Source organism: Acartia tonsa, chromosome 9 (assembly GCF_053477335.1).
Source record: "Acartia tonsa isolate MP-2025a chromosome 9, ASM5347733v1, whole genome shotgun sequence".
Lineage (NCBI taxonomy): Eukaryota > Metazoa > Arthropoda > Copepoda > Calanoida > Acartiidae > Acartia > Acartia tonsa.
The window spans coordinates 2,110,369-2,136,277 of NC_137268.1; the positions used below are offsets into that span (position 1 = coordinate 2,110,369).

A 25,909-nucleotide genomic window follows, 5' to 3' on the forward strand; every position below is an offset into this window, starting at 1 on the left:
TAAAATACTTCCCTAAAAAGTGCAACAGTCCATTTAAATCAGCAATTTACGAGATCTTTAGCTTCAGACAAAAAAAACACTACTACTTTATATAATAAGAAGATGTTACAAGGTGTAACTGAGTTTTAAAAAGGCCATAAAAATAACGAGAAAGAATTGAATTTTTTTTTCAATTGGTGGAAGAAGTGAACACTAGACGCCTTTTTCAAAAAGGCATACAAATTATTCAGCCGGATATCTGTCAAAAGTTCGATATCCGGCAAATTACCGGATATCCAGCGTTAGAAATAAGCCGGATATCCGGTATCCGGATAGTTTCGATATCCGATATTCAGCTCTACCCTAATAAAAATGCAAGTAAACCTGTTGGTAGAGAAAATTAAGGTATTGCTGGTAGAATGAGATGTCTCCATGTCTGGCGGGTCCCTTAACAATTATCTGCAGGTCCAGCTTGATAAATCTTTTCAACAATGCCTGAGTTTTTATAAAGGATATTTTATCATTGGTTGTTATGGGGGGATCTAAAGGGATAAGACAATGACAGATAAATTGATGTACATACATCACTAATGATAATGCACAAAATTACCCCTTCTGTAGATACAATTATTGGCTGAAATGTTTGGATATTTAACTTAATGAACTAACCAATCAAAAAAGTCCCCAAAGTTGTAAAGTCAACGAATAAATAAACATTATTAAAACCTTAAGGTCTAGTGAAATAAACACCCCAATGTCCAGCCCCTACTATATATAGTTATTAAAATATCCTTCCTGGTGAGTTTTGGGTAGAACAGGGTAGCCCTTCTTATTGGTGAGGAACACGGAGGTGTTGAAGAGCAAGGTCTTGATAGGCTCACCCAACCATCTCTGGATATCTGATTCCTCAGGCAGGTTCTCTCCTATCTAACAATAATAACAATGGATGTAGTATTGGTGAGGAACACAGAGGTGTTGAAGAGCAAGGTCTTGATCGGCTCACCCAACCATCTCTGGATATCTGACTCCTCGGGCAGGTTTTCTCCTATCTAACAATAATAACAATGGATGTAGTATTAGTGAGGAACACAGAGGTGTTGAATAGCAAGGTCTTGATAGGCTCACCCAACCATCTCTGGATATCTGACTCCTCGGGCAGGTTCTCTTCTATCTAACAATAAAATTACTCCATCAGTAACTTTTTGAGGAAAACATGAATTTCTTGGCTGCTATATATGGTATATGGCTGAAATTTCTTGTCAACATTCCCACCAATATGGAGCATAATTAAGTATTAAACATCCATGGCGGTCGGACTTATTGGTAAGAAACACGGAGGTGTTGAAGAGCAAGGTCTTGATAGGCTCACCCAACCATCTCTGGATATCTGACTCCTCTGGCAAATTCTCCCCTATCTAACAATTAAACATGAATTTCTTGGCTGCTATATATGGTATACGGCTGAAATTTCTTGTCAACATTCCTACTAATATGGAGCATAATTAAGTATTAAACATCCATGGCGGTCGGACTTATTGGTGAGGAACACGGAGGTGTTGAAGAGCAAGGTCTTGATAGGCTCACCCAACCATCTCTGGATATCTGACTCCTCTGGCAAATTCTCCCCTATCTAAGAATTAAATTACTCCGTCAGTACCTTTTGAGGGAAACATGAATTTCTTGGCTGCTATATATGGTATAGGTCTGAAATTTTTTGTCAACATTCCTACTAACATGGAGCATAATTAAGTATTAAACATCCATGGCGGTCGGACTTATTGGTAAGAAACACGGAGGTGTTGAAGAGCAAGGTCTTGATAGGCTCACCCAACCATCTCTGGATATCTGACTCCTCTGGCAAATTCTCCCCTATCTAACAATTAAACATGAATTTCTTGGCTGCTATATATGGTATACGGCTGAAATTTCTTGTCAACATTCCTACTAATATGGAGCATAATTAAGTATTAAACATCCATGGCGGTCGGACTTATTGGTGAGGAACACAGAGGTGTTGAAGAGCAAGGTCTTGATAGGCTCACCCAACCATCTCTGGATATCTGACTCCTCGGGCAAATTCTCCCCTATCTAACAATAATAACAATGGATGTAGTATTAGTGGGGAACACAGAGGTGTTGAATAGCAAGGTCTTGATAGGCTTACCCAACCATCTCTGGATATCTATCTATCTAACAATAATAATAATGGATGTAGTATTAGTGAGGAACAAGGAGGTGTTGAAGAGCAAGGTCTTGATAGGCTCACCCAACCATCTCTGGATATCTGATTCCTCGGGCAAATTCTCCCCTATCTAACAATAATAACAATGGATGTAGTATTAGTGGGGAACACAGAGGTGTTGAATAGCAAGGTCTTAATAGGCTCACCCAACCATCTCTGGATATCTTATTCCTCGGGCAGGTTCTCTCCTATCTAACAATAAAATTACTCCATCAGTAACTTTTTGAGGGAAACATGAATTTCTTGGCTGCTATATATGGTATACGGCTGAAATTTCTTGTCAATATTCCTACTAATATGGAGCATAATTAAGTATAAAACATCCCAAAGGAACAATGATATGTTGAAGAGCAAGGTCTTAATAGGCTCACCCAACCATCTCTGGATATCTGATTCCTCGGGCAAATTATCTCCTATCTAACAATAATAACATTGGATGTAGTATTGCGGTGAGGAACACAGAGGTGTTGAATAGCAAGGTCTTGATAGGCTCACCCAACCATCTCTGGATATCTTACTCCTCGGGCAAATTCTCCTTTATCTAACAATAATAACAATTACTCTATTTTAACTCACAGTGGCTCAACACGTAGCGCACTCGCTCGTCATCGGTAAGGTGATAGGTTCGCATCTCAGCTTTACACTGAGGCATAACTAAAGACGTTAAGAATGGTTCCTACTGCTACTATGTCAAGTGCGCGACATGAATAGTCAGAGTAGGGGGAATGCCTTGGTCAAAAACAGGCGCAACTCATTACCATGCACAGTTAGGACGTCTCCCCTTGTGTAGAATGTAGATTTTAATTAATGGTTGAAACATTTGAACACTTAAATTAATTAACAAGCTAATCAAAATTTAATAAGTCCCCAAAGATGTTAAGCCAACGAATAAGAAAACGTTATCAAAAAAACTTTGGGGACTAGGGTAAAAAAACAGTCCAATGTACCCTTCCTCCCTGGGGTTAAAATCTTACCTCAAGACAAATATTAATCCTCGAGTTCTGATTGGCCAGCAGACGGAACCGGTTCCACCAATGCCACGAGGTCACTTCGGCAGTTGTTTTTGGCGGGAGATTGGTCGTGTCCTCGTACTTGTTCTCGTCGGGCACGGCAATGGGAACCTGGACCCAGACCTGGGGGCCAGAGTCTTTGCTGACACAGTTGTACAGCATGCGGGCAAGATTCACATGCTTGGTTCCAGTAAGTTTTACCTTAGTATTAGTATCGTATTATAGATAGCCTTCCACGAATATTAAAATGAAAAATTATAAGATTAAAATTAAGTCTATGATTTTATTTCAATGCTCGTGAAAAATTGCATGTAATACGATGTTATACATGATTTTTCAGTATTCCTGAGAACCGGTTCTAATTCAGCGGGTATTAATAGGTTTTTAGGCATTACTGTAATATAGTTTAAGCTGAGTAAGTCGGCTATATTTTTTCAAGCATTAAATATACTAAAAATGCTTTTTGTAGTAAAATAGGAAACTGTAGCAAACATGTTAAAAAAAGTAAGTAAAGAAAGTACATACTTTCATTTTTAGGATTTTAACATAGAGACGCCTCGCCCTCGGTTTTAATATTGTACTTTGTTGTTCTAAGAATCATTATTCCAGATGAATAAGATAATTAGGTATATTATACAAAAAGTTGATGTAAAAAGTTATAAAAAAAACAATAGATTTAAATGAACCGACTTTCTGTTATTGATTATAGAGCTACTTTGTTTCATATATCGTAGAATCATCATGCAAAGTTTGAAATCCATAGGACAATCTAACATGTCTAAAGTAAAGAGCTAACAGTTACGGATAGACGGACCGACACTAATTATAGAAAAGCTTCGCTTTTTATTAAAATGAATAATTACCATGATAGCTGGGATGCCCAAATGAGCGGAGTACTTGAGCTCTCTGGCCAACTTTTCTTCACTTGCCTACTCTCAGGTTTATAAGAATTAGTAAATCTCATCCTTATAATGAAGTAAAAAGGATGTGTGTTTGTCTGTCTGTGTGTGTGTTCCGATTGATCTCGCTAACTGCTGAACCGATCGGGTTCTCCTTAACAGGGTAGCTTCTTATAGGTCCCATGAAGGTTCATGACTATTTTGGGGGAGAGTACCACCACCCTCCAAAGAGAAATCGCACCTAGAAAAAAATTAACCCCCCACCAAAAAAAATTTTTAACATTTTTTTCCACAACCTACCCACAATTTTTTTACCACTCCCCCACCCCCCCACAATTTTTTTTTCAACTCCCCCCCCCAATTTTTTTTACTTTTTCTTTTAAAATCTAAAATAAGAAATTGGTTTATTAAATTCTACTCCCCCCTCCTCAAGTGCCCCTAGAGGCCTATAGGGGCGTAGCCGCTAGTAATGGATAAACTATATTCTCTAGGTATTAAAGCGAAACTTGCAGCTGGGTAAAATAATGATCCCCTCCTTCCACCTTCTTTACCCCATCTCCTACTGAATCAACGAACTGACCAATAAACGAGTTCCATGTCAGCAATTTTCCCCTGTAATAATATCCACGTATATTCTATATCCATTAGTGGACTTAAACCTTATAAGCAATTATATTCAGAAAACATTGAAGAAGAATAAAATAATCATTTTTTAAAACTGCCCCAAGCATTTAAGTAAGGGGTTGACAGTAAAATAGCCTTTAACTATCCCGAAATAAGCTTTTCTAAAGTTAAGAACCTAACCATTTCAAAAAATTTGAACATAGTGACTCGTGAGCCTTGAGATGACATGTCGAGCCAAGGCTCAACATACATTTTTAGAAAAAAACCATTAAAAAAATTGAGAAAAACTTTAATAGGTAGACTTTGAAGGGAAACCGCTAAAGAAATATATTTTTTAATGGTGTAAAAAGTAAGGGGCAAAACAGATCTACTTTAGATGAAGTATAAAGACACCTCTTATTCAGATTTTTTTTATTAAATTACAAATCCTTATAACCCTGCCTTGCGTAGGCTGGCGACAGGACTGTCCACATTGATCCTAGGATCCAGTCGGCCAACTATATAGCTGCCCCAGTCATTACCAGACAGTATCACATCAGCTCTGAATAATAATACAGGTATAAGTTACTAGAGGCCAACTATATAGCTGCCCCAGTCATTACCAGATAATATCACATCAGCTATGAAAATTAGAGTAAAACAATAGAGGGAAGGGTTAAATAACTGTATGTCACTACCCCGAGGACCCTGTGCTGACTTTCAAATGGGTCTTTGAAAATCAACCAATAGCAATTGGAATATAAATACAGCTAAATCGCTTCAAAAAAGCAGAAATCAATTTGCTGCAAGACAATAAAAGTCCTCAACAGGGGGATCCAGGTAGATGTCTGTTATATTTATAGATTTATTCTCTAAATAATAACACAGGTATAAGTTAAAAAGTTATAAACTGTGTTTATTTCAGAACGACTTATTTCAGTAATTTACAAGGACGATTACGCACATAGAAGCGAAGCTGTTTCAAATTATAACCAAAATATACGGAGAACAATTAATAAGGGTGAGAGAAAGAAGACACAATAAACAGACAGTTAAAAATAAAAGAGAAAAAATAAAGAAGTTTTGGGTATAGACCCTTTCATGGCAACGCCCCTTAAGCGGCGATTCGTCGTATTTTCAAAATGGCTTTTAATAGGTTATTTTAGGTTAGGTTATATTGAGTTAGGTGATTGCCTGTAGGGTTAGGCAATTAGCCCCGCAGGGTCAAGAAATAGGAGAAAAGCTACTGTGAAAATACGAAAGAAATGCCTCTTAAGGGGCGTTGCCACGAAAGGGACTATACCCGAAGTTTTTTTTGTCCAAACTACAGAACATAATATCACATAATATAAACATGTATTAATATCAGTATATAAAAAAAGAGAAAAATTAAAAAAATATATTAGCACTGAGAAAGCCTAGAGATAAGCATTACAGACAGAGGGTCAAACAGACAGACTCAAACACTTGAAGAGTAAAGGGTTAGTTGCACGAAATGCATTTGAACTTAATTTAGTGAACTGCATACTTTTTCCTGGTTAATTGGTTAAACTATGTACATTTATATAGAATATATTTGAAAGAATTTCAATTTTCTACCACGTAGTTTTAAAATATCAAGACTTAAAATTCGTCTTTTTAAATTGCATATATCACAAAAAAAAACAATTTTCAAGTCTTGATATTTTAAAAACTACGTGGTAGAAATTTGAAATTCTTTCAAATATACGCCATATAAATGTAGTTTAACCCATTAACTAGGAAAAAATATGCGGTTTCTTAAATTAAGTTCAAATGCATTTCGTGCAACAACCCCTTTGATACAAAAAAAAATGAATAAAACCTGGTCAAGGGAGCATTTCTTTTGGAAGCAAATTTCTCAGGATGTGTTTCATAAACATATCTAAAACAAAATAGTTATTTATCGCATCGTATTATAAACAGCTTTCCGTGGATATTTAAATTTTTCAATGGAGTGGTGTATATTCTTTAATTGTAGCAAAAAATATAATAAATATGATAGGTAATATCCTCTTAAAATATTTTTTTTCAATTTAGAAAAGTACACTCAACCCCCCCCCCCCCCCCTCCCCCGATAGAACTATGAACTCTGGCCGCAGCGCTCGGCTCCCTAGCGTAAAACCTAACCTAACCTAAAATAGTTGTTCTGCCTGGGGGGTATAAAAACTTGTAAAATTGAAAAAAAATATTTTTAAGAGGAGAACGAGAGATGCCATATGATGATCGCTTTAAAAGATATTATCATTTTTTCAGTTCTCTACATCTATTTCTATTTTAAGACAAAAAATTTATTAAAACTAATATCAAAAACGTAAGAAGAACATGAACTATTCATAAAAAAATCAATAATTCTACACCAAATAAATATATATTCTTTTTTTTAAGAAAACTAATATAAACAAATACGCAGTCTACTGCAGCGATGCGGAGCCGTATGATTTTGATGCGGCTCCTGCTCCGATCTAAAATCAAGAAAAACTCAACATATTTTTTTGCCAAGTCTATTTTTGACTTTAAAGGTTTTAAAAGTTCAATTTTTAATATAAATGGACTTAAAAAACTTAAAGGGGCGTTTGCAAGTGACACAACAAAGTAACCAAATTTAAATTAATAAAAAAGCTCTGTTTTTAGCTAACCCGAAGCCGGAGCCGTTTTTAAACAAAAAATACGGCTCCAGCTCCGGCTCCAGCAAAATAAGGTGGCTCCACGGCTCCCGCTCCACAACGCTGAGTCAGGACATTTTAATATGAAATATGACTAGGTGAAGAAAATCTTTTTCTAGATAATTTTGAACAGTAGGGGGGGGGGGGGATTTGGTGACTCGTAACACGACATACCAGCAAGTGCAACTCTTAGTTTTAGAGATAATTAAATTGGGTAAAATCTTTTTGGTTGTGTCACTAATTACTCCAAGTTTTAGTATCTTTAAAAAACGGCGGCTCCCGCCATTTTCCGCCGCCGAAATTTTTTTTTTTTGCATTTCTCGCCGAATTAGGCAATTTGGAATCATTTGAGACGATGTTATTTCTTTTTAAAAATTTTCCCCTTACAAGCAACCCTGTGGGATAAAAAAATGACCTTCCATTGATCTTGGTAAGTCTGCAATGCAAAGGCACAGGGTTGGCATATCGGGCGGGCGGTTTTAGGCCGCCCTTTATCGGTCCTTTTGGGCAGATTTGGGCACCCCCCTATTTTGGGGGGCGAGCCTATTTTTTGGGTGATATTAATTTACTATTAAATAAATTAATAAGCTTTTTTTTGTATCTAGAGAAGGATTTCGTTAACCGCTGAACCGATATGGTTCTCCTTTCCAGTGGAGCTTTTATAGGTTCTGAGATGGTTTTAGGCTATTTTATTTCTAATAATAAGTCTCGGTATGGTTTTTTTGTTATTTTATAACCTTTTTCTATGCTTATTACGACATTAGCCCAAAAGGGTGCCCAAAACCGTTTTGGGCAATCGGGCGGCCCGTTATCGAAAAAAGTGCCCGATATGCCAACCCTGGAAAGACGTAAATTCAATTAAAGCGTAGCTACTCTACTAAATAAATAATACCTGGTATGAACGATTGGAACACAGATAAACTCATAATTGGAATGGGTCCCAGTCTAAAATACAATTTAAATCAGAATTTTATGAAAAATTTAGCTTATATTAGGGTTAGTTGATTGAGGGGGTGGGGGTGTTCCCAAACCCAAGAAAAAAAGATTAAAACCACCGCATGACTAGAAGCGATGAAAAGTAGAGCCCAACAGAGAGAGAGATAGAGAAGAAGAGATAGAGAAGAAGAGAGAGAGAGAGAGAGAGAGAGAGAGAGAGAGAGAGAGAGAGAGAGAGATAGAGAGAAGAAGAGAGAGAGATAGAGAGAAGAAGAGAGAGATAGAGAGAGATAGAGAGAGAGATAGAGAGAGATAGAGAGAGAGAGAGAGAGAGAGAGAGAGAGAGAGAGAGAGAGAGAGAGAGAGAGAGAGAGAGAGAGAGAGAGAGAGAGAGAGAGAGAGAGAGAGAGAGAGAGAGAGAGAGAGAGTAAGAGAGGGGGGACAATTGGCTGTTTATTATCCTAGTCCCCCAAAGTTTTATAATAACGTTTTCTTATGAGTTGGCTTAACAACTTAGGAGACTTCAGTTAATTTTTATTGGTTATTTCATTAAGAAGAGTGTTCACACGTTTCAACCACTAATTTTCATTTACAGAAGGTGTAATTATGTGTATCATTATTGGGGTTGTACATCAATTTGACGGCCATTGTCTTATCCCTTTAGATCCCTGAGAGCACAGTCAGTTCAGCGGTTGACGGGATCTTAAGCTTAAGACGAAAGTACTACAGCTAGTCAACACAAAAGCAACCTACCGTAATACAGACTTCCAGATCTGTAGGATTAGCAATATCCAGCCCGCACGAGGCACGCTTCCGGTTGCTGTGAGACATTTTAACACCTGAAATATTATTATAATAATTAGGCTTGGGCCGGATATTCGGTCGGATACCGGATATTAAAATTAACCGGATACCGGATATTCGGCTGATTTCTGATTCCGGATATCCGATTATCTGGCCGGATACTGGATATTGAAACTATCCGGCTCAACTCTAACAATAATTCAACACAAGTTAGCTAAGAACAGTAGGAAAATTAGAAAATCTTTCAAATAGAATATAAAGTTATTGCATTATAATACAATGGGAATCAAATAAGGCTTATAAAAGAAAGAAACCGTATTATAAACAGCTTTCCGTGGATGGTAAAATGAAAAATTCAAACTTTATTTCTAGTTTTGTTAGCCCCGAGGCTATCAAAACTGGTATTAGCATTATCATATGATTTTTATTTCATTATTCGTAGAAAATTGTTTATATTACAATACGATACATGACTTTTCAGTATAGCTTGAAACCTGTTCTAAACCATCGGATTTAATCTGTTTCAAAGCCATACAGGATTTAGCTTTTTCTGTTTAAAAAAAGATAGGAGGGGAATTCATGTTAACAAAATAATCCCCCCCCCCCCCCCTACTCTACTCTTGATTTTCTTTAAGCCTCTAAATTTTATCCCTGATTTGAAAATTAAATAAACCTCATTATAATAAATCAAGCAACAAAATAAACCTTTCCACCATAAACATAAAAACATATAAAGTAACTCAATATATCAATATAAATAATAAACAAATATAGTCATTCAATTACATAAAAATAAAAATCAATGTACAATTTTTAGTATATCTCAGTAATTAGATTTTTATAAAACTTGTATAAATATCACTATCACTAATAAAGTAATAAGGTCAATTCCTAAATAGAGCAGCAATAATCATTTTTGATTTTTCAAATAAAAGAAGTAATTAATTAGGTAAAGCAGTTATGAACAATAAATCATTGAATATGTCAGTTTTATTGAAAATTAACTCAATTAATAGCTTAAAAATATTTTACTAGAAAATAAGTAAACTTACAGGCGTATCATTAATGTAAAATGGCTGCACTACTAAATTTAAATAACAGGTGCCAGCACATAAAGTTCCCTCTTCAACAATGATAACGCTTCCCCCTTATTTAAAAATAAATTGAATATAAGGTTAGGTCAGGATATATTGAATACTCTATAGCCTTGCAAGGTTATGGCTACCCGCAAGGATTAGGCATAAAAAACCTTTACCCCCCCCCCCCCACTTTTCTTAATTTTTTTAAAAAGTAGGTGGAGGGGTTATCAGTGCTCAAGCGGCCACTTGAGGGAAATTTCTCTTTATTATTCATGTATCCAACTATTAATGTTTATAAATAAAAATATTTTCCACCTAAATGCACTTCTAATATCTAAGAAAAAAACTTATTGTCATAAAATACCAATATTTAAAAATTGTAAAGTAATATTTTCCATAGGTAACAATAAGAAACAAAAATATAAATTCAAATATAGAGATATAAAATATTTTAGATTGGATTAGGATTGATTAAAACTAGAGTTGTGCCGGATATCCGGCCAGATACCGGATAACGAAACTATCCGGATTCCGGATATCCGGCCAGATACCGGATAACGAAACTATCCGGATACCAGATATCTGGCTGATTTCTTATGCCGGTTATCCAGTTATACGGCCGGATATCCGGTTATTCGGCATTGGTCAGATATCAGGCCGGATACCGGATATCCGGCATTAGAAATCAGCCGGATATCCGGTATCCGGCCCAACCCTAATTAAAACAAGGATGATAAGATTATTAGTTGCATAAATCAAGCAAGCAAAAAATATTATCCAGTTTTTCTTTTTGTACAACATAATAAAGTTGAAGAATAGGTGGGGACGTAGGTTGTGCTAAAATTTCGTAAAGAGTGAGTTTTAAGACTTTAAAATAGAAGTAAAACCAGGGTGCCGGAGCCGTATAATTTTGATGCGCCTCCGGCTCCGGCTCCTACCTTAAATTTAATATATAAATTTTTTTTCATTATTGAATTTGATAAAATAAAATAAATAATATAAATTATTTTGCTTTTATTTGATTAAAGCTATATAAAAGTAGAAGGATGTGTGTCTATTTGTTAAGTAACAATAGTTTTTCAGTTTATTATATGGAAATAGACCGTTGCCAAATTATAATATTACTTTAAAAAATCATTTTTAGCTAGTCCGGAGCCGGAGCCGTTTTTAACGAAAAATACGGCTCCGGCTCCACCAAAAATGTTGCTGCTCCCGGCTCCCGGCTCCGGCTCCAGAACACTGAGTAAAACTCTAAAAATTTTAATGGCAGTTGTTCTAATATAGTACATATCCACGTTATACCCCATTAAAGCAACTGCCATGCCAAATTTTAGAGTTCTACTTCTATTTTAAATTCAAAAACTCACACATTTACCGAATTTTAATACAATCTAAATCCCCCGCTATTATTTTTCGGATCTTATTCCAGATTATCATGTACTCTAATAAATTAAGAAACTCATAGCTGGCCAAAATAACCCCCATCACCTCATGGATGAAGCCCCAATGGTTCCCCCCCTCCCCCCCCCCCCTTTTAAATGCATATAAGAAGCCACTGGTGGAGAAATAGCACTAAAAAGACTGTTTAAATAAAAAGTACACGAGCAAAACATATTATATAAAGAAAAAATTTAAAATATGACAAACAAAACACTGCAAAATATGCAAAATATGGAAAATAATATAATCTTTAATAAAAATAAATTTTTAAACTATGATTGATTCCATTTAAACAAAAATATTTTCTTTACTTTTATTAGTAAAATCAGCAGAAAAAAAACCTTTCACCTACACGTATGGGCCCTCAGATGTCAAAACTTTATTTTAGTGTTTGGCCAAAATGACTTAGCAATTGTATCTGTAAGTACGTCTAATAACATCCTTTGCTATTTTTAAAATCCTAGAAAATTTTTTTTGCAAGAAAATTGCATAAATTCGCAACCTTTTTTAGAACCACTACATAACTCGAGTTTTAAAACTTTTTATATAAAATCCTTTTTACAAAAAATATCAATAATTACTTAAAATTAAACCTGAAAGAAAAAAAATCTCATTACACGTGTTAATTTGCATGTTTTAGGTCTTTTTTTGAGGAAAGTATAACTTCCACATTTTTGACAATAATATATTTTTTTAACATTTCAAAGTAAAATATAATAAAACTTAAACGATTTTTCTTGAATTATCAGTTGAAAATTTCATCAAACATGCAATTTAAGTGATGAAAATTTAATAAAATCATTTTTAGAATGTTTAGAATTACCAATTTTCTACATTTAAAACAAAATGTTAACATAATTTAAAAACATTTTAACATATAACTTCAAAAATCATTAACATTTTATAAAAAGATGTTTCAAAAAATAAATCATTAAAAGGTATTAAAATGCATTTGAAATTACTTAAAATTAAAACGAGAACATCTTTTTACACTGTATTCTATGTAATAGAGTTTAAATGACATGATTAGTGAATGAAATATTTCCTAAACTCATTAAGCCTTTTTGTGACTATATTAAAAATAATTTATTTTGTTTTATATTGCTTTTTTATTCAAATATTTGACAAAATTTTCCCTACGTCAATAAAATAAAGTCAGTTTTTTACTGTTTCCAGGTTTTTCTTTATAATTATAACAATTAAATATAATATAAATCTTCATTATCTTTTATTTGAATTATCATACACATTAAAATGTAAAGTATAAGCTAGAATAGCACTTTTTTCAACGAATATTTTAATGACATTATATCAAAATAATTCCTCTTAAATATCACACAACATATGATTGGGAAGTATAGCCATTTCTTGGAGGTATAATATTTACAAAAATACCATTAATTCTGTTTTTATCAGAAGTTAAAAAAATTGAACAATTCTAAAACAATGGTTGGCTGTCTAGATATTGAGTACACTAAGATTACGTCTCTGTTCTATTAAAATAACGTTGCAAAAAGAGGGGTTCTGAAAGTAATCTACCTAATTTTTTTTAAAGAACCAACAAGTACTGTCAGTATCTTTTTTCTTGTAATCTAGCAGACAATCAAATCATAACACAATTTTCATGATAAAATATTCAGGTTTCTACTTCACATTTTAAAAAATATACTGATCAATAAAATGTTCAAAATTTTACTTTGTACTAATTGACAAAATATGTTGTAATTCTTATTTTAAAGTTACATTTTTATCCCTGACAAAATCATAGACGACTTTTAAAGGCATCTTATCTAAACTTTTTGAAGAAAAACTTAAAAACGTTAATTAAGTATGAAAACTATTTTCTTCGATTTTTCTGAAGTTATTATCGCATTCTATGGGTTTTTTATTATCATTTACTTATATCGAAAGTGCCAAACATTGTACCCTAACTTATTCATTTAATAAAAAACCAGCCGTGCCTAGTCTATCGCATTGTACTAATTAGGGTTGGCAACCCGTATCCGAATCCGGGATCTGGAATCCGGAATCCGCCCAATTTTTAGTCAATTTTGAAATCCGAATCCGGAATCCGTTTTTTAATAGCGGATTCGGATTCTTAATTGGTAGGCTAAAATTAGCGTCTTGAGTTTTTTCTTTCAACTCCCCATTTTTGAAGGCAAAGATTATCATCATTATATATAAAATCTTTTAAAATCTGGTTCGATTCTCGGAAGTGAATTATAGAGAACACCAAGAACAGTAATAATCTTTAGGACATGCATATGTAGCACTTAATTTTTTTTAAAAATTTTTTAAAAGCCTTTTAAAATATTGCTAGAATCCGGAATCCGCCAAAAATAAGAATCCGGAATCCGCGGGAATTCGACATTTTTTAAGAATCCGAATCCGGTCCAAAAATATGACGGATTGCCATCCCTAGTACTAATATCATTATTTCCTTTTGATTATTTTATCCAGGGCTCGGCAGGCAGCCTCATGTAATCATCAATGAAAACTTCATGAAATTTTAAAACTCAGCTAGATGTCTAGACTGGATCCTAAATAGACGACAATCCATCTTTTAAGAATTTTTTTTTGCACACAAGCAGGTTAAAATCTGAGGCTTTTGCGCGGCTGCCGAGCCCTGATTTTAACCATAATAACAATTACACGCCATTTTACACCAAGTAATGATAATGTTTAGCTGGTAGAAAAGTTAAAAACACTTTTTCTTCATATGCTATATGAATCCTGTCACAAAAAGTAGAAAATCAAATTCAATGAAAAAAGTAAACAAAAATAGTTATTTATCGCATCGTGATCGTATTATAGACAGCCTTCCAGACAGATATTAAAATAAAAATAAGATTAAGACCAGCTTTGTTATCCCCGAGGGGCCAATGGCCCCAGCCGGTAAACTGGAATTAACTTTATGACCTTTATTTTAATATTTGAGGAAACCTGTCAGTAATTTGATGCCTTACATGTTTTTTGTTTTTTTTTTGCTCAGAACCGGTTCTAATCCACCGGATATTAATCGGTTACAAAGCCATTCTGGAAATGTATTAAGATTAATCTAATCAATCAAAAGCTGCTTTCTTGGCGCCCAGCTTCATCGGCCCCTTCTTAGCCGCCCTCTTGGCCTCTATAGTCTTCTGCCGCTCGGCTTTCCGTTCCTCTGTCCGCCGGCGGGCATCCTCCTTCTCGGAGGCCAGAGAGGTCAGGTCTAAAATTAGTTTAACAAGATTAATTTTTGATGAAATGAAAAATGATATATGAATAAATGTATAAGTATAGATGTGTAACCCAGACAACTGCCAGGCCCAAGTGGTGGGGATCTTTTTGTTTGCTAGCAAATTGCTTACTACTCTTTTTTTTAGCGACTAGGCTGTGTTTACCTTACTAACGCTAGTTTCCAATTGAAAGTCGGCACAGCACCAACATTAAAATTTAAGATTTACAAAATATTTCTCCGATCTTTGAGACAGTCTTAAAGTATCACGAATTGATGTTCTAACAACCAAATAAGATAATTTTTTCAAATTTTAACAAAAAAAATTTCTTAGATTGATATTTGCGAGTCTCCACTTGAGATATTATTGAAGAATTTATTCATATTGATAAATATGCACTATAAAATAAGCAACAAGGATGACAATATCCGTAAAAGTGAAGCTCTATAATCAGAAGGAAGGTCAAACGAACAATAACTTAATTAGAATTAAACAGAACATTTACTTGTAAGTAAATTTGTTGCAAAATTGCTTAAATACAGGATACAGAACATAAATTCATTTTAAGGATTTCATTATAAAGATGCCTCGCTTATAATTAATTGTACCTTAATTTCCTAGGAATCATTATTACAAAAATCAGCATGTTTTTAATGGATCATGGACTTTCTGATAACGATTATTGAGTTGCTACGCTTCCAAAATCGTACATAATTGTTATAGGAATCAACATGCAAAGTTTGAAATCGACATGACAATTGAATAATAAAATGTCTAAATTAACTAAAAAAGATCTAACATTACCGATATACGGACGGACCGACCCTAATTATAGAAAAGATTCGATTTAACAATATTTAAGTGTTTCTCATAAAATTTAAAATTTAAAATTTTCAAAATTGAAGGAAAAAAATTTCTAAGAGGATATTACCAACATCCATAAACATTTGTTATTTAAGATTGTTTGCATCTCATAATGAATTTATTATTACTTGGATGTTACACAAGATAATCATGTACTCTAACAAAGTGAAACTTGTAGCTGGCAACAACAACAATCACCCCATCCCCTCCCCTTAATGATGATGAAAACCAGTTTCGATTTTGATTTAATATTCGGCCAAAATTTTCTGTGCTATGCTATACATAATTTTTCGGTATGGCTAATAAGCGGTTCTACTCCAGTGGATAATAATCGTACCTGCAAAAGGATCATGGCTGCGGCCACTAACATTAGATTCAAAAGTGGCCCAATCCTGTTATAAATACTTAATGTTCATATGTAAAAAACGGATAGAATGATGATACACAAAATTAACACTTCTGTAGATAACAATTATTGGTTGAAAAGTTCCCAAAGTTGTTGAACCAACGAATAAGAAAACGTGATTAGAAAACTTTGGGGGACTAGTGTAACTAACAGCCAAGTGTTTCCTTTCTCCCTGTAACAAAGTAGCCAGAGAGATACTAATGATTTTTACAAAACAAATTCGATGATTTTTTCAAAAAGTTTCAGTAAATATTTTTTAACATATTTTATTTTTTCATATTTTCTACGAATGCATTTGGAGAAAATTTCATGGCGTTTGTTAAGAAAAAATTCTTTTTACGAATATAAGATTGCATCTCATTCCATCAAAAACAAACGTTTAACGTTAACATTAAGTATCTATTCCTGTCCACTATTAAAGCTGCTGGAATTATTTGCTGCTGGTGCTGATGATTTAGATGGCTGCACTCCAGCTGGCGTGTTTACACCAGTCTTAACAAAAGTATTATTTAAATTAGGGTTGGGCCGGATATCCGGTCATTTTCAATATCCGGCCGGATACCGGATATTGAAACTATCCAGTTACACATGATATCCGGCTGATTTTTGAGGCCGGATAGCCGGTTATCCGGCCGGATATCCGATAAATTGTCGGATATCGAACTTTGGCTTGATATCCGGCCCAACCCTAATTTAAATTACAAAAATAATAAGACAAATTGTAACAGATTCTAAATGCATGATGAAGTTACAGTTTGTTAAACATGCCAGTTTTCAGTTTATCTATTAATACTACAGGTAAATAAAATAGCCTAAAACCGTCACATAAAATTCACAAGCAAGTTTGTTTTCTAAAAAGCAGATTCCAATGTTGAATATACGCATCGGATCTTGCTTCGCTCATCCGGAAGGACTGACAGACAGACATCGTTATTATAGACTAGTGGCTTTGTCCCTAGAGGTAAAGGGGGAATCTCCTTCATAGCCTTAATTAATAAACAAGAATGACGACATCCATAAAAGCGAAGCTCTGAAATGGAAGGACAAACGAACATTAACACTTGTAGATTGTCAGAACTGAATTATCATAATATTAATGCATCAGTACAAACAATATTGTAAGTAAATTTGTTGCAAAACTGCATAAATAGATGATACAGTTTAAGGACATTCTTATATTTTTGGGACTTGTTTCTAGAGATGCTTATGACATTGTACCTTGTTGTAATAAGAATCAGTTTTCAAAAAATAAGAATAATCGGATAATTTTAACATACAAAAATCTGTTGTCAAAAAAGTAAAAAATCGACATGTTTCAAATGGACGTACGGACATTCTGGTATTGATTATAGAGTTGCTACGCTTTCGAAATTGTACCTAACTACTTCAGGAATCATCATGCAAGGTTTTGAATCGATAGGACAATTAAAACCTGTTTAAATTAACGAAAAGAGCTAACTCTCTGTGACGGACGGACGTACGGACGGACCGACCCTAATTATAGAAAAGCTTTGCTTTTTAAAAAAAAGTGGGTAAGTTTTTTGAAGGCATAATGTTCCAACTCTCTTAAAAATACTTATAAACTCCCACAGAATCAATAGATATATTTCCTGAAAAAACACTAGGTACCTAATCGGTTCAGTGGAAACTGGAAAAAACTAGGATTGGAAAAAAATAAAAAAATTGCAGCCGGGGGAAAAAAATTTATCTTTTGCAGAATATACACCCCTGCTGACATTTATTTACCTTAATTCTATGTTGTTTCTAATTCTAGGCATTCGCCTTTTAATTTCAATATATATTAACTAGGTAACCACATTTTTAAAAGCTTGAATGAATTTTTAAATATAATAAAAATCAGCAATCTAAAATAGAGAGCGAAATTATAATGTATAGTGTTACATAAAATCAGATGTTAGAAAGCAGGGACGTCCAAGCTTTTTATTTTGATGGGGAGAAGTGAGGGGTTTCGAAGGTTTGAGGGGTGGTGGTTAACACCCCTTTACTCCCGCCCTTGGACGTCTATGTAAGGAAGCTTGATTGAAAGGAACTTTTGTGTTCAGTTCTAAAAAATCTACTGAAAAAGTTAAAAAATCTGGATTTTAAACTACTAAAATCATAATTACAAAATGATAATTACTAAGCAGAGGATACATTGAAACATAAATGACATGAAATGTGTTAAAATGAATCAGTGATAAAATTGTTCTTTTTTTAATTTAAAACCATTCAACATACTAAAAACTAGGGATGGCAATCCGTCAAATTTTTGGACCGGATTCGGATTCTTACAAGAATCAGTCAGAAAAAATAAATTCCGGATTCTTTTTTTTGCGGATTCCGGATTCTAGCAATATTTTAAAAGGCTTTAAAAAAAATTTAAAAATTTAAGTGCTACATATGTCCTAAAATGTTCTTGGTGTTCTCTATAATTCACTTCCGAGAATCGAACCAGATTTTTAAAGATTTTATATATAATGATGATAATCTTTGCCTTCAAAAAGGGGGAGTTGAAAGAAAAAACTAATTTTAGCCTACCAATTAAGAATCGGAATCCGCTATTAAAAAACGGATTCCGGATTCGGATTCCAAAATTGACCAAAAATTGAGCGGACTCCGGTTTGCCAACCCTACTAAAAACATAAGTGTCAAATATGTCATCAAACACTTTGTTAAAGTTAAAAATACACCAATAAACATTTTGATTTGATTTTACTTTAGATTTGACATGCAGTATTTTGCTATCATGGAAGATTTCTTTCATGAATTATGTTTCTACTAGCGGATACGCCCCCTAGAGGCCTCTAGGGGCACTTGAGGAGGGGAGAGTCGAATTTGATAACCCAATTCCTTTTTTAGATTTTAAAAGAAAAAGTAACAAAAAAATTTCGGGGGGGGGGGGGAAATTTTTTTTGCCCCCCCCCAATTTTAAATTTTAAATGAAAAAATTATAAAAAAAAATTTGGGGGGGGTTCATTTTTTGGGGGGGTTGGGGGTGTCCCACCCACCAAGAAAATAGTTATAAACCTTCCCGGGACCTATGAGAAGCTACCCTGTTAAGGAGAACCCGATCGGTTCAGCGGTTAGCGAGATCCTTCGGTACAAACAAACACAAAAACACACACACAGACACACAAATATCCTGTTACTTTAGTATAAGGATTATCACTTAAAGTAAATAAAAAACACGAAATAATCCACAAATAGAATATTCGAGAAAAAAGTTAAGATATCTAAATTAATATAAAATACGTAAATCAACTAGGATGACAATATCCATAAAAGCGAAGTTCTATTAACAAACAAACATACGAGTAAATACTTAAAAAAAAATAAAGAAAGGAACTTTTTGTAACTAAGTTGTAGAATTATTTAAATAAAAATGCCCAATCGTTATATGAATCATCGTTCCAAAATTCAAGTTATTAGATTTCGAAAATACAGTAATCACTAAAAGCATGCAAAGTTTTAAATCGATAGGACCATTCAAACAATATGAAATAAATTAACAGTTAGGGACCGACGTAATAATACTAATTAGAGAAAAGCTCTAAATCTTATGAAACAAAATAAAAATATTCTAAAATATGACAATATGAAAAATATCAAATAATCAAATCAAATATCACAAATTAATGACTTATGTAAACATTTTATTAAATAAGTTACTAAATATGCATTTATATTAATGAAACTATGATATTCAGAAACAAGGACCACGGACATAAATAGATAGAGTAGAGGGTATGCCTTGACCCTAAACAGGCGCAACTTATTATAATGCACAGTATCCCTGAACAGGTAGTCTTAAGGAGAATATATCAGAAGTGTTTTCATGGGGACTGTCCCCATGAAAACACTTCTGATATATTCTCCTTAAGACTACCTGTTCAGGGATACATCAATTACTAAAATCAGTCAATAAATAAGGAAATTATGCTCCAAAACATGAATATCCCTGTTATAAGGTTTCCCCTCTGGTATACTGGATTTACTTGATTTACCTCACTCAACTTTCTGGCGTGTTGTACAGTGAAAAAACTACCCCCCCCCTTATTTTTTATTTTCTTCAAAATTAAGGGGGGGGGGGGGTTAATTCTTTGCCTTGCCTTGCTTTTTTCCTCCTTGCCGTTTTCCAGACATTAAAAAACTACCCCCCCCTTATTTTTGATTTTTGTCAAAACTAAGCGGGGGGGGGGGGGGGGGTTTCGGTGCTCCGGTCTTCACATGTAAGCAAGCACCAATCTATCTTTCCCCTATTGCTATATTGACTACTAGCGGCTGCGCCCCTAGCATCTAGGGGGTCTATATTCGAAAGAATATGGAAGGGCAGAAGAATAGCCTAAAACTATATTAAGACTTTTAATAAAAATACAATAGATCAAAACCATATCAGCGCCTATACGAAGCACCCCTCTGAAGGAGAACCATATCAGTTCAGTGGTTAGCGAGATCCTTCGCTACAAACAAAAAAGCTTACTACTTTATATAATAGGATAATAGGATTTTATCAAGTAGGAATAAGCTTTTTTGTATGTAGCGAAGGAACCACTGAACAGATATGGTTCTCCAAGGAATGGTTTTTTAAAAACCCAATATGAAAATGGGGATAAGGGAGACTTTCCCCTCTAACACATTAAGTGTCCCTAGAGGCTTCTGGGTGCGTAGCCTCTAGTATATATATATATACTAACGGCTTCGCCTCAAGAAGTATAAGGAGGATGTGCATAAGTCCCATTTGGGCAGGGGGGGGTGGGTTTACTCGAGAACCCTTAGAGCTAGAGGGAGCTAATTTTGGATTTAAGCTTCTATGGGGCCAAAGTTACTTTTAAAATTATCGTCGACCACCCACCCTCCCCCCACATTTTTTTTTTTTTTGGGGGGGGGGGCGGGTGGATTATACTATAGAGTGTTTCTCATAAACGACTTGACATAAATGGAGCAAACCTTAGAATACAAGTTTTGTAGGCCTATATTAGATTTTAGAATTATCGTTGACCACCCACCCACCTCCAAACCCCTAATTTAGGGGGGGGGGGGTGGATTATACTATAGGGTGTTTCTCATAAATGACTTGACATAAATGGAGCAAACCTTAGAATACAAGTTTTGTAGGCCTATATTAGATTTTAGAATTATCGTTGACCACCCACCCACCCCCAAACCCATAATTGAGGGGGGGGGGCGGGTAAAGGGGGGGGGGAAATATGGTGACTCGTCACACAACTTACCAGCAATTTTATTTTGGGTGCTACTCCCTTAGTTTTAGAGATAATTGGATGAAATGTTTTGGGCTGGGTCACTTATTACCCCAACTATTGGTATCTTTAAAAAACACGGCGGCGGGACCGCCGCTCCCGCCGCCGTTTTCCGCCGCCACACAAAAAAAATTTTTTATTGCATTTCTCGCCGAATTAGGCAATTTGGAATCATTTGAGACCATGTTATTTTTTTCAAAATTTTTCGCCTTACAAGCAACCCTGCGGGGGGACTTGTGACCCAGCCCAAAACATTTCATCCAATTATCTCTAAAACTAAGGGAGTAGCACCCAAAATAAAATTGCTTGTATGTAGTGTGACGAGTCACCACATTTCCCCCCCCCGCCCCTTATACTATAGGGTGTTTCTTAGAAACGACTTGAGGTCAACGATAATTCTAAAATCAAATATAGGCCTACAAAAGTTTTATCCTAAGGTTTGCTCCATTTATCTCAGGACGTTTCTGAGAAACACCCTATAGTATAAGGGGGGGGGGGGGAAATGGTGACTCGTCACACGACATACCAGCAATTTTATTTTGGGTGCTACTCCCTTAGTTTTAGAGATAATTGGATGAAATCTTTTGGGCTGGGTCATTTATTATCCCAACTATTGGTATCTTTAAAAAAAACGGCGGCGGGATTGCCGCCCGCCGCCGTTTTCCGCCGCCACCAAAAAATTTTTTTTTTTTATATTTCTCGCCGAATTAGGCAACTACAGGGTGTTTCTCAGAAACGACTTGAGATAAATGGAGCAAACCTTAGGATAAAACTTTTGAAGGCCTATATTTGATTTTAAAATTATCATTGACCTCAAGTCGTTTCTGAGAAACACCCTATAGTATAAGGGGGGGGGGGGAAATGTGGTGACTCGTCACACGACATACCAGCAATTTTTTTTTGGGTGCTACACCCTTAGTTTTAGAGATAATTGGATGAAATCTTTTGGGCTGGGTCACAAATTACCCCAACTATTGGTATCTTAAAAAAAAAACAGCGGCAGGACCGCCGCTCCCGCCGCCACCAAAAATTTTTTTTTATTGCATTTCTCACCGAATTAGGCAATTTGGAATCATTTGAGACCATGTTATTTTTTTCAAAAATATTTCCCCTTACAAGCAACCCTGCGGGGGGACTTGGTTATTTTTTTCAAATTCTCGTTTATGAAGGTATATCTTAAATACAGTATGCTACTCTCTTAGTTTTAGAGATAATTGGATGAAATCTTTTTGATTGTGTCACTAATTACCCCAAGTTATGGTATCTTTAAAAAAAAAACGGCGGCAGGACCGCCGCTCCCGCCGTCCGCCGCCGCCAAAAAATTTTTTTTATTGCAATTCTTGCCGAATTGGGCAATTTGGAATAATTTGATACCATGTTATTTTTTTCCAAACGGAAAACGGCGGCGGACGGTGGGAGCGGCGGTCCCGCCGCCGTTTTTTTTAAAGATACCAAAACTTGGGGTAATAAGTGACACAATCAAAAAGATTTCATCCAATTATCTCTAAAACTAAGGGTGTAGCATACTGTATTTAAGATATACCTTTATAAACGAGAATTTGAAAAAATTTGAAAGTCCCCCCACAGGGTTGCTTGTAAGGGGAAAAATTTTTGAAAAAAATAACATGAACTCAAATGATTCCAAATTGCCTAATTCGGCGAGAAATATAATAAAAAAAAATTTTTTGGTGGCGGCGGGGTTGCCAATTATCTCTAAAACTAAGGGAGTAGCACCCAAAATAAAATTGCTGGTATGTCGTGTGACGAGTCACCACATTTCCCCCACCCCCCTTAGGGGGTGCTACTCCCTTAGTTTTAGAGAACAGGGTTGCTTGTAAGGCGAAAAATTTTTGAAAAAAATAACATGGTCTCAAATGATTCCAAATTGCCTATATCGGCGAGAAATGCAATAAAAATTTTTTTGGGTGGTGGCGGAAAACGGCGGTCCCGCCGCCGTTTTTTTTTAAAGATACCAATAGTTGGGGTAATTAGTGACCCAGCCCAAAAGATTTCATCCAATTATCTCTAAAACTAAGGGAGTAGCACCCAAAATAAAATTGATTATATGTCGTGTGATGAGTCACCACATTTCCCCCCCCCCTCCTCAATTAGGGGTTTGGGGGTGGGTGGGTGGTCAAGGATAATTCTAAAATCATATTTAGGCCTACAAAACTTGTATCCTAAGGTTTGCTCCATTTATCTCAAGTCGTTTATGAGAAACACCCTTTAGTATAATCCACCCGCCCCCCCCCCCAAAAAAAAAAAAATTGGGGGTGGGGGGGGGTGGGTGGGGGGTCGACGATAATTTTAAAAGTAACTTTGGCCCCATAGAAGCTTAAATCCAAAATTAGCTCCCTCTAGCTCTAAGGGTTCTCGAGTAAACCAACCCCCCCCCCCCTGCCCAAATGGGACTTATGCACATCCTCCTTAAATCTTCTATTACCTACCCAGCTGAAAATTATGCGAATGAATCGCAAATTTTCGCGAATAAATGGCGAATTCGTAAAAAAAAGACGAATTCGCAAAATTCTTAAAAATTTGTAAAAAATTGGGGGGGGGGGGGGTTTCAAGAATATAGCCTAAAACCACCACAGGACCAGTAGGTATGTTCCCCTAAAGAGTAGAATCCGATCGGTTCAGTGGTTACCGAGATCTTAAAGGACGAACGGACAGTCAGACGGACAGACATCAAGCTACTTTGTATTATAGAATATATACCTACATTTTAACTTAAAAATGCTGTTTTCTAAAATCACGTTTCTATCACATAACTTTAAGATTGACTTAGAAGAAAAACAAACAGAGGAGTAGTACAATAAAGCTTAGAACTCTGGTGTGTTGGACACTAATGATGTTAACTACCTCAAGACTGCCCCAGTCTCCGTCATCATCCCAGCCATCGTCACCGCCTCCGTCCTTGGCAGCACCATCACCACCAGTGAGAACATCATCTAAAATAAAAAAAAACTTTAAATCCCCATTTTAAAGAGGACTATGCACGAACGAGTTCAAGTGATTTTAAGCACTTTCCAGCAGTGAACCTGAGTATTTTCTAGTGAAACAAGGATGACAACATCCATAAAAGCGAAGCACAGAAACGGTAAGACTAACGAACATTAATACTTGTACAGTGTCAGAACTGAATAATCAGAATATAAATGTATAAGAGTCAACGCAAAATTATGAGTAAAGGGGGGAGGCGAAAGTGACACTTTTTGAAACCAAAACTAAAAGTAAACAAAGGAACTCAACTAAAAAAAGAGTTACAGGTCTGAGATTTTGCATGGCAGTTGCTTTATAGGGGTAAAATATGGAACTGCGAAGAAACGGCGGCGCCACCGCCAAAAACCGCCGTTTCCCGCCGAATTTTTTTTTGCCTTTTCTCGGCGGTTTTCGGCGGTTGCGACGCCGTTTCTTTTCAGTTCCATATTGTACCCCTAAAAAGCAACTGCCATGCAAAATGTCAGACCTGTAACTCTTTTTATAGTTGAGTTCCTTTAACTTTTAGTTTTGGTTTCAAAAAGTGTCACTTTCGCCCCCTCCCTTTGTTGAAAAACAGCTTGATTCAGGATAATGTTTATGGACATACTTACATTTTTAGGACTTGATTATAGAGTTGCTTCGCTTATTACATTATACTTTGTTGTCCCAGGAATCAATACATCAAAAATCAGATCAATCGGATGATCAGATCACATAAAAATTTGTTGTTAAAAAAGTAAAAAAATCAACATGTTTAAAATGGACGTACGGACATTTTGGTGATGATTATAGAGTTGCTACGCTTTCTAAATCGTACCTAACTATTAAAGGAATCACCATGCAAAATTTGAAATCAATAGGACAATTCTAACATGCCTAAATTAACGAAAAAAGCTATCCGTTACGGACGGACGTACGGACGGACCGACCCTAATTATAGAAAAGCTTCGCTTTTAAAAAACTCAGTTTATGTTATATAGTTACATCGACTAAAAAAATACCTAAGCTTACCTAACCAAGAAAAAAATGTATGCATTTTTTTCTAGCAATATCATGTAGAAATGTTTTTTTTGTTGAGTTCAAAAGACAAAGTAAAATATAACTCAGCAAAAAATCATTAAATGCTCTGAATTGCAAAAGTACACTAATGAAACTGTTACCATCCCTTTTTCTAAATATATATTTTTCATCAAAGTAATATTCTTGTGTCAAAGCTTTTGAAACAACAGTTTGAACTCAACAAAACATATGATGGTATTCCACCAAATAAAAACATTTTAAGTGCTAGAAAAGCCATAAAAGTTAACAACCCGCAATTTGAAATGCTGATTTCGGATTCTGGATGGGCGGATTATTATGACATTCATTAAAACTCCCTACGAGCTACGTATTTTTTTTTCGGCTTCTTAGAACCATTTTTTTCTTTAAAAAAAACAAAAAACACCTATGCTCTTAAACTAATCAATACGTGTAAACAGAAATAATATATAAAAATATAGAATCTTATA

General features: G+C 35.1%; 2 protein-coding genes across 6 annotated transcripts in view; both read right to left on the reverse strand.

Annotated features, from left to right (window-relative positions):
• csul (protein arginine N-methyltransferase 5) overlaps positions 1-9,195 on the reverse strand; it is a 23,755-nt gene extending 14,560 nt beyond the window's left edge. Inside the window, exons 1-8 of the mRNA XM_080171529.1 lie at positions 9,107-9,195; positions 8,310-8,362; positions 6,577-6,636; positions 5,191-5,295; positions 4,095-4,155; positions 3,196-3,432; positions 774-906; positions 364-473 (exon numbers count right to left, since the gene is read on the reverse strand). Coding sequence (XP_080027655.1) covers positions 364-473; positions 774-906; positions 3,196-3,432; positions 4,095-4,155; positions 5,191-5,295; positions 6,577-6,636; positions 8,310-8,362; positions 9,107-9,184 — 837 coding nt within the window. The 5' untranslated portion in view covers positions 9,185-9,195. The remainder of the gene's footprint in view (positions 1-363; positions 474-773; positions 907-3,195; positions 3,433-4,094; positions 4,156-5,190; positions 5,296-6,576; positions 6,637-8,309; positions 8,363-9,106) is intronic.
• yata (N-terminal kinase-like protein yata) overlaps positions 9,193-25,909 on the reverse strand; it is a 48,435-nt gene continuing 31,718 nt past the window's right edge. Inside the window, exons 24-29 of one of the 5 annotated variants that reach the window (XR_013882302.1) lie at positions 24,282-24,370; positions 16,565-16,653; positions 16,093-16,145; positions 14,620-14,884; positions 13,638-14,495; positions 9,193-12,024 (exon numbers count right to left, since the gene is read on the reverse strand). Coding sequence is in view for 1 of the 5 variants with exons in the window: in XM_080171528.1 (XP_080027654.1) it covers positions 14,739-14,884; positions 16,093-16,145; positions 16,565-16,653; positions 24,282-24,370 (377 nt within the window). In the remaining 4 variants the exon portion in view is untranslated. Of the gene's footprint in view, positions 14,885-16,092; positions 16,146-16,564; positions 16,654-24,281; positions 24,371-25,909 lie in introns of all 5 variants that reach the window. The other 4 variants (XR_013882304.1, XR_013882303.1, XR_013882301.1 and 1 more) reach the window with 4 other exon arrangements.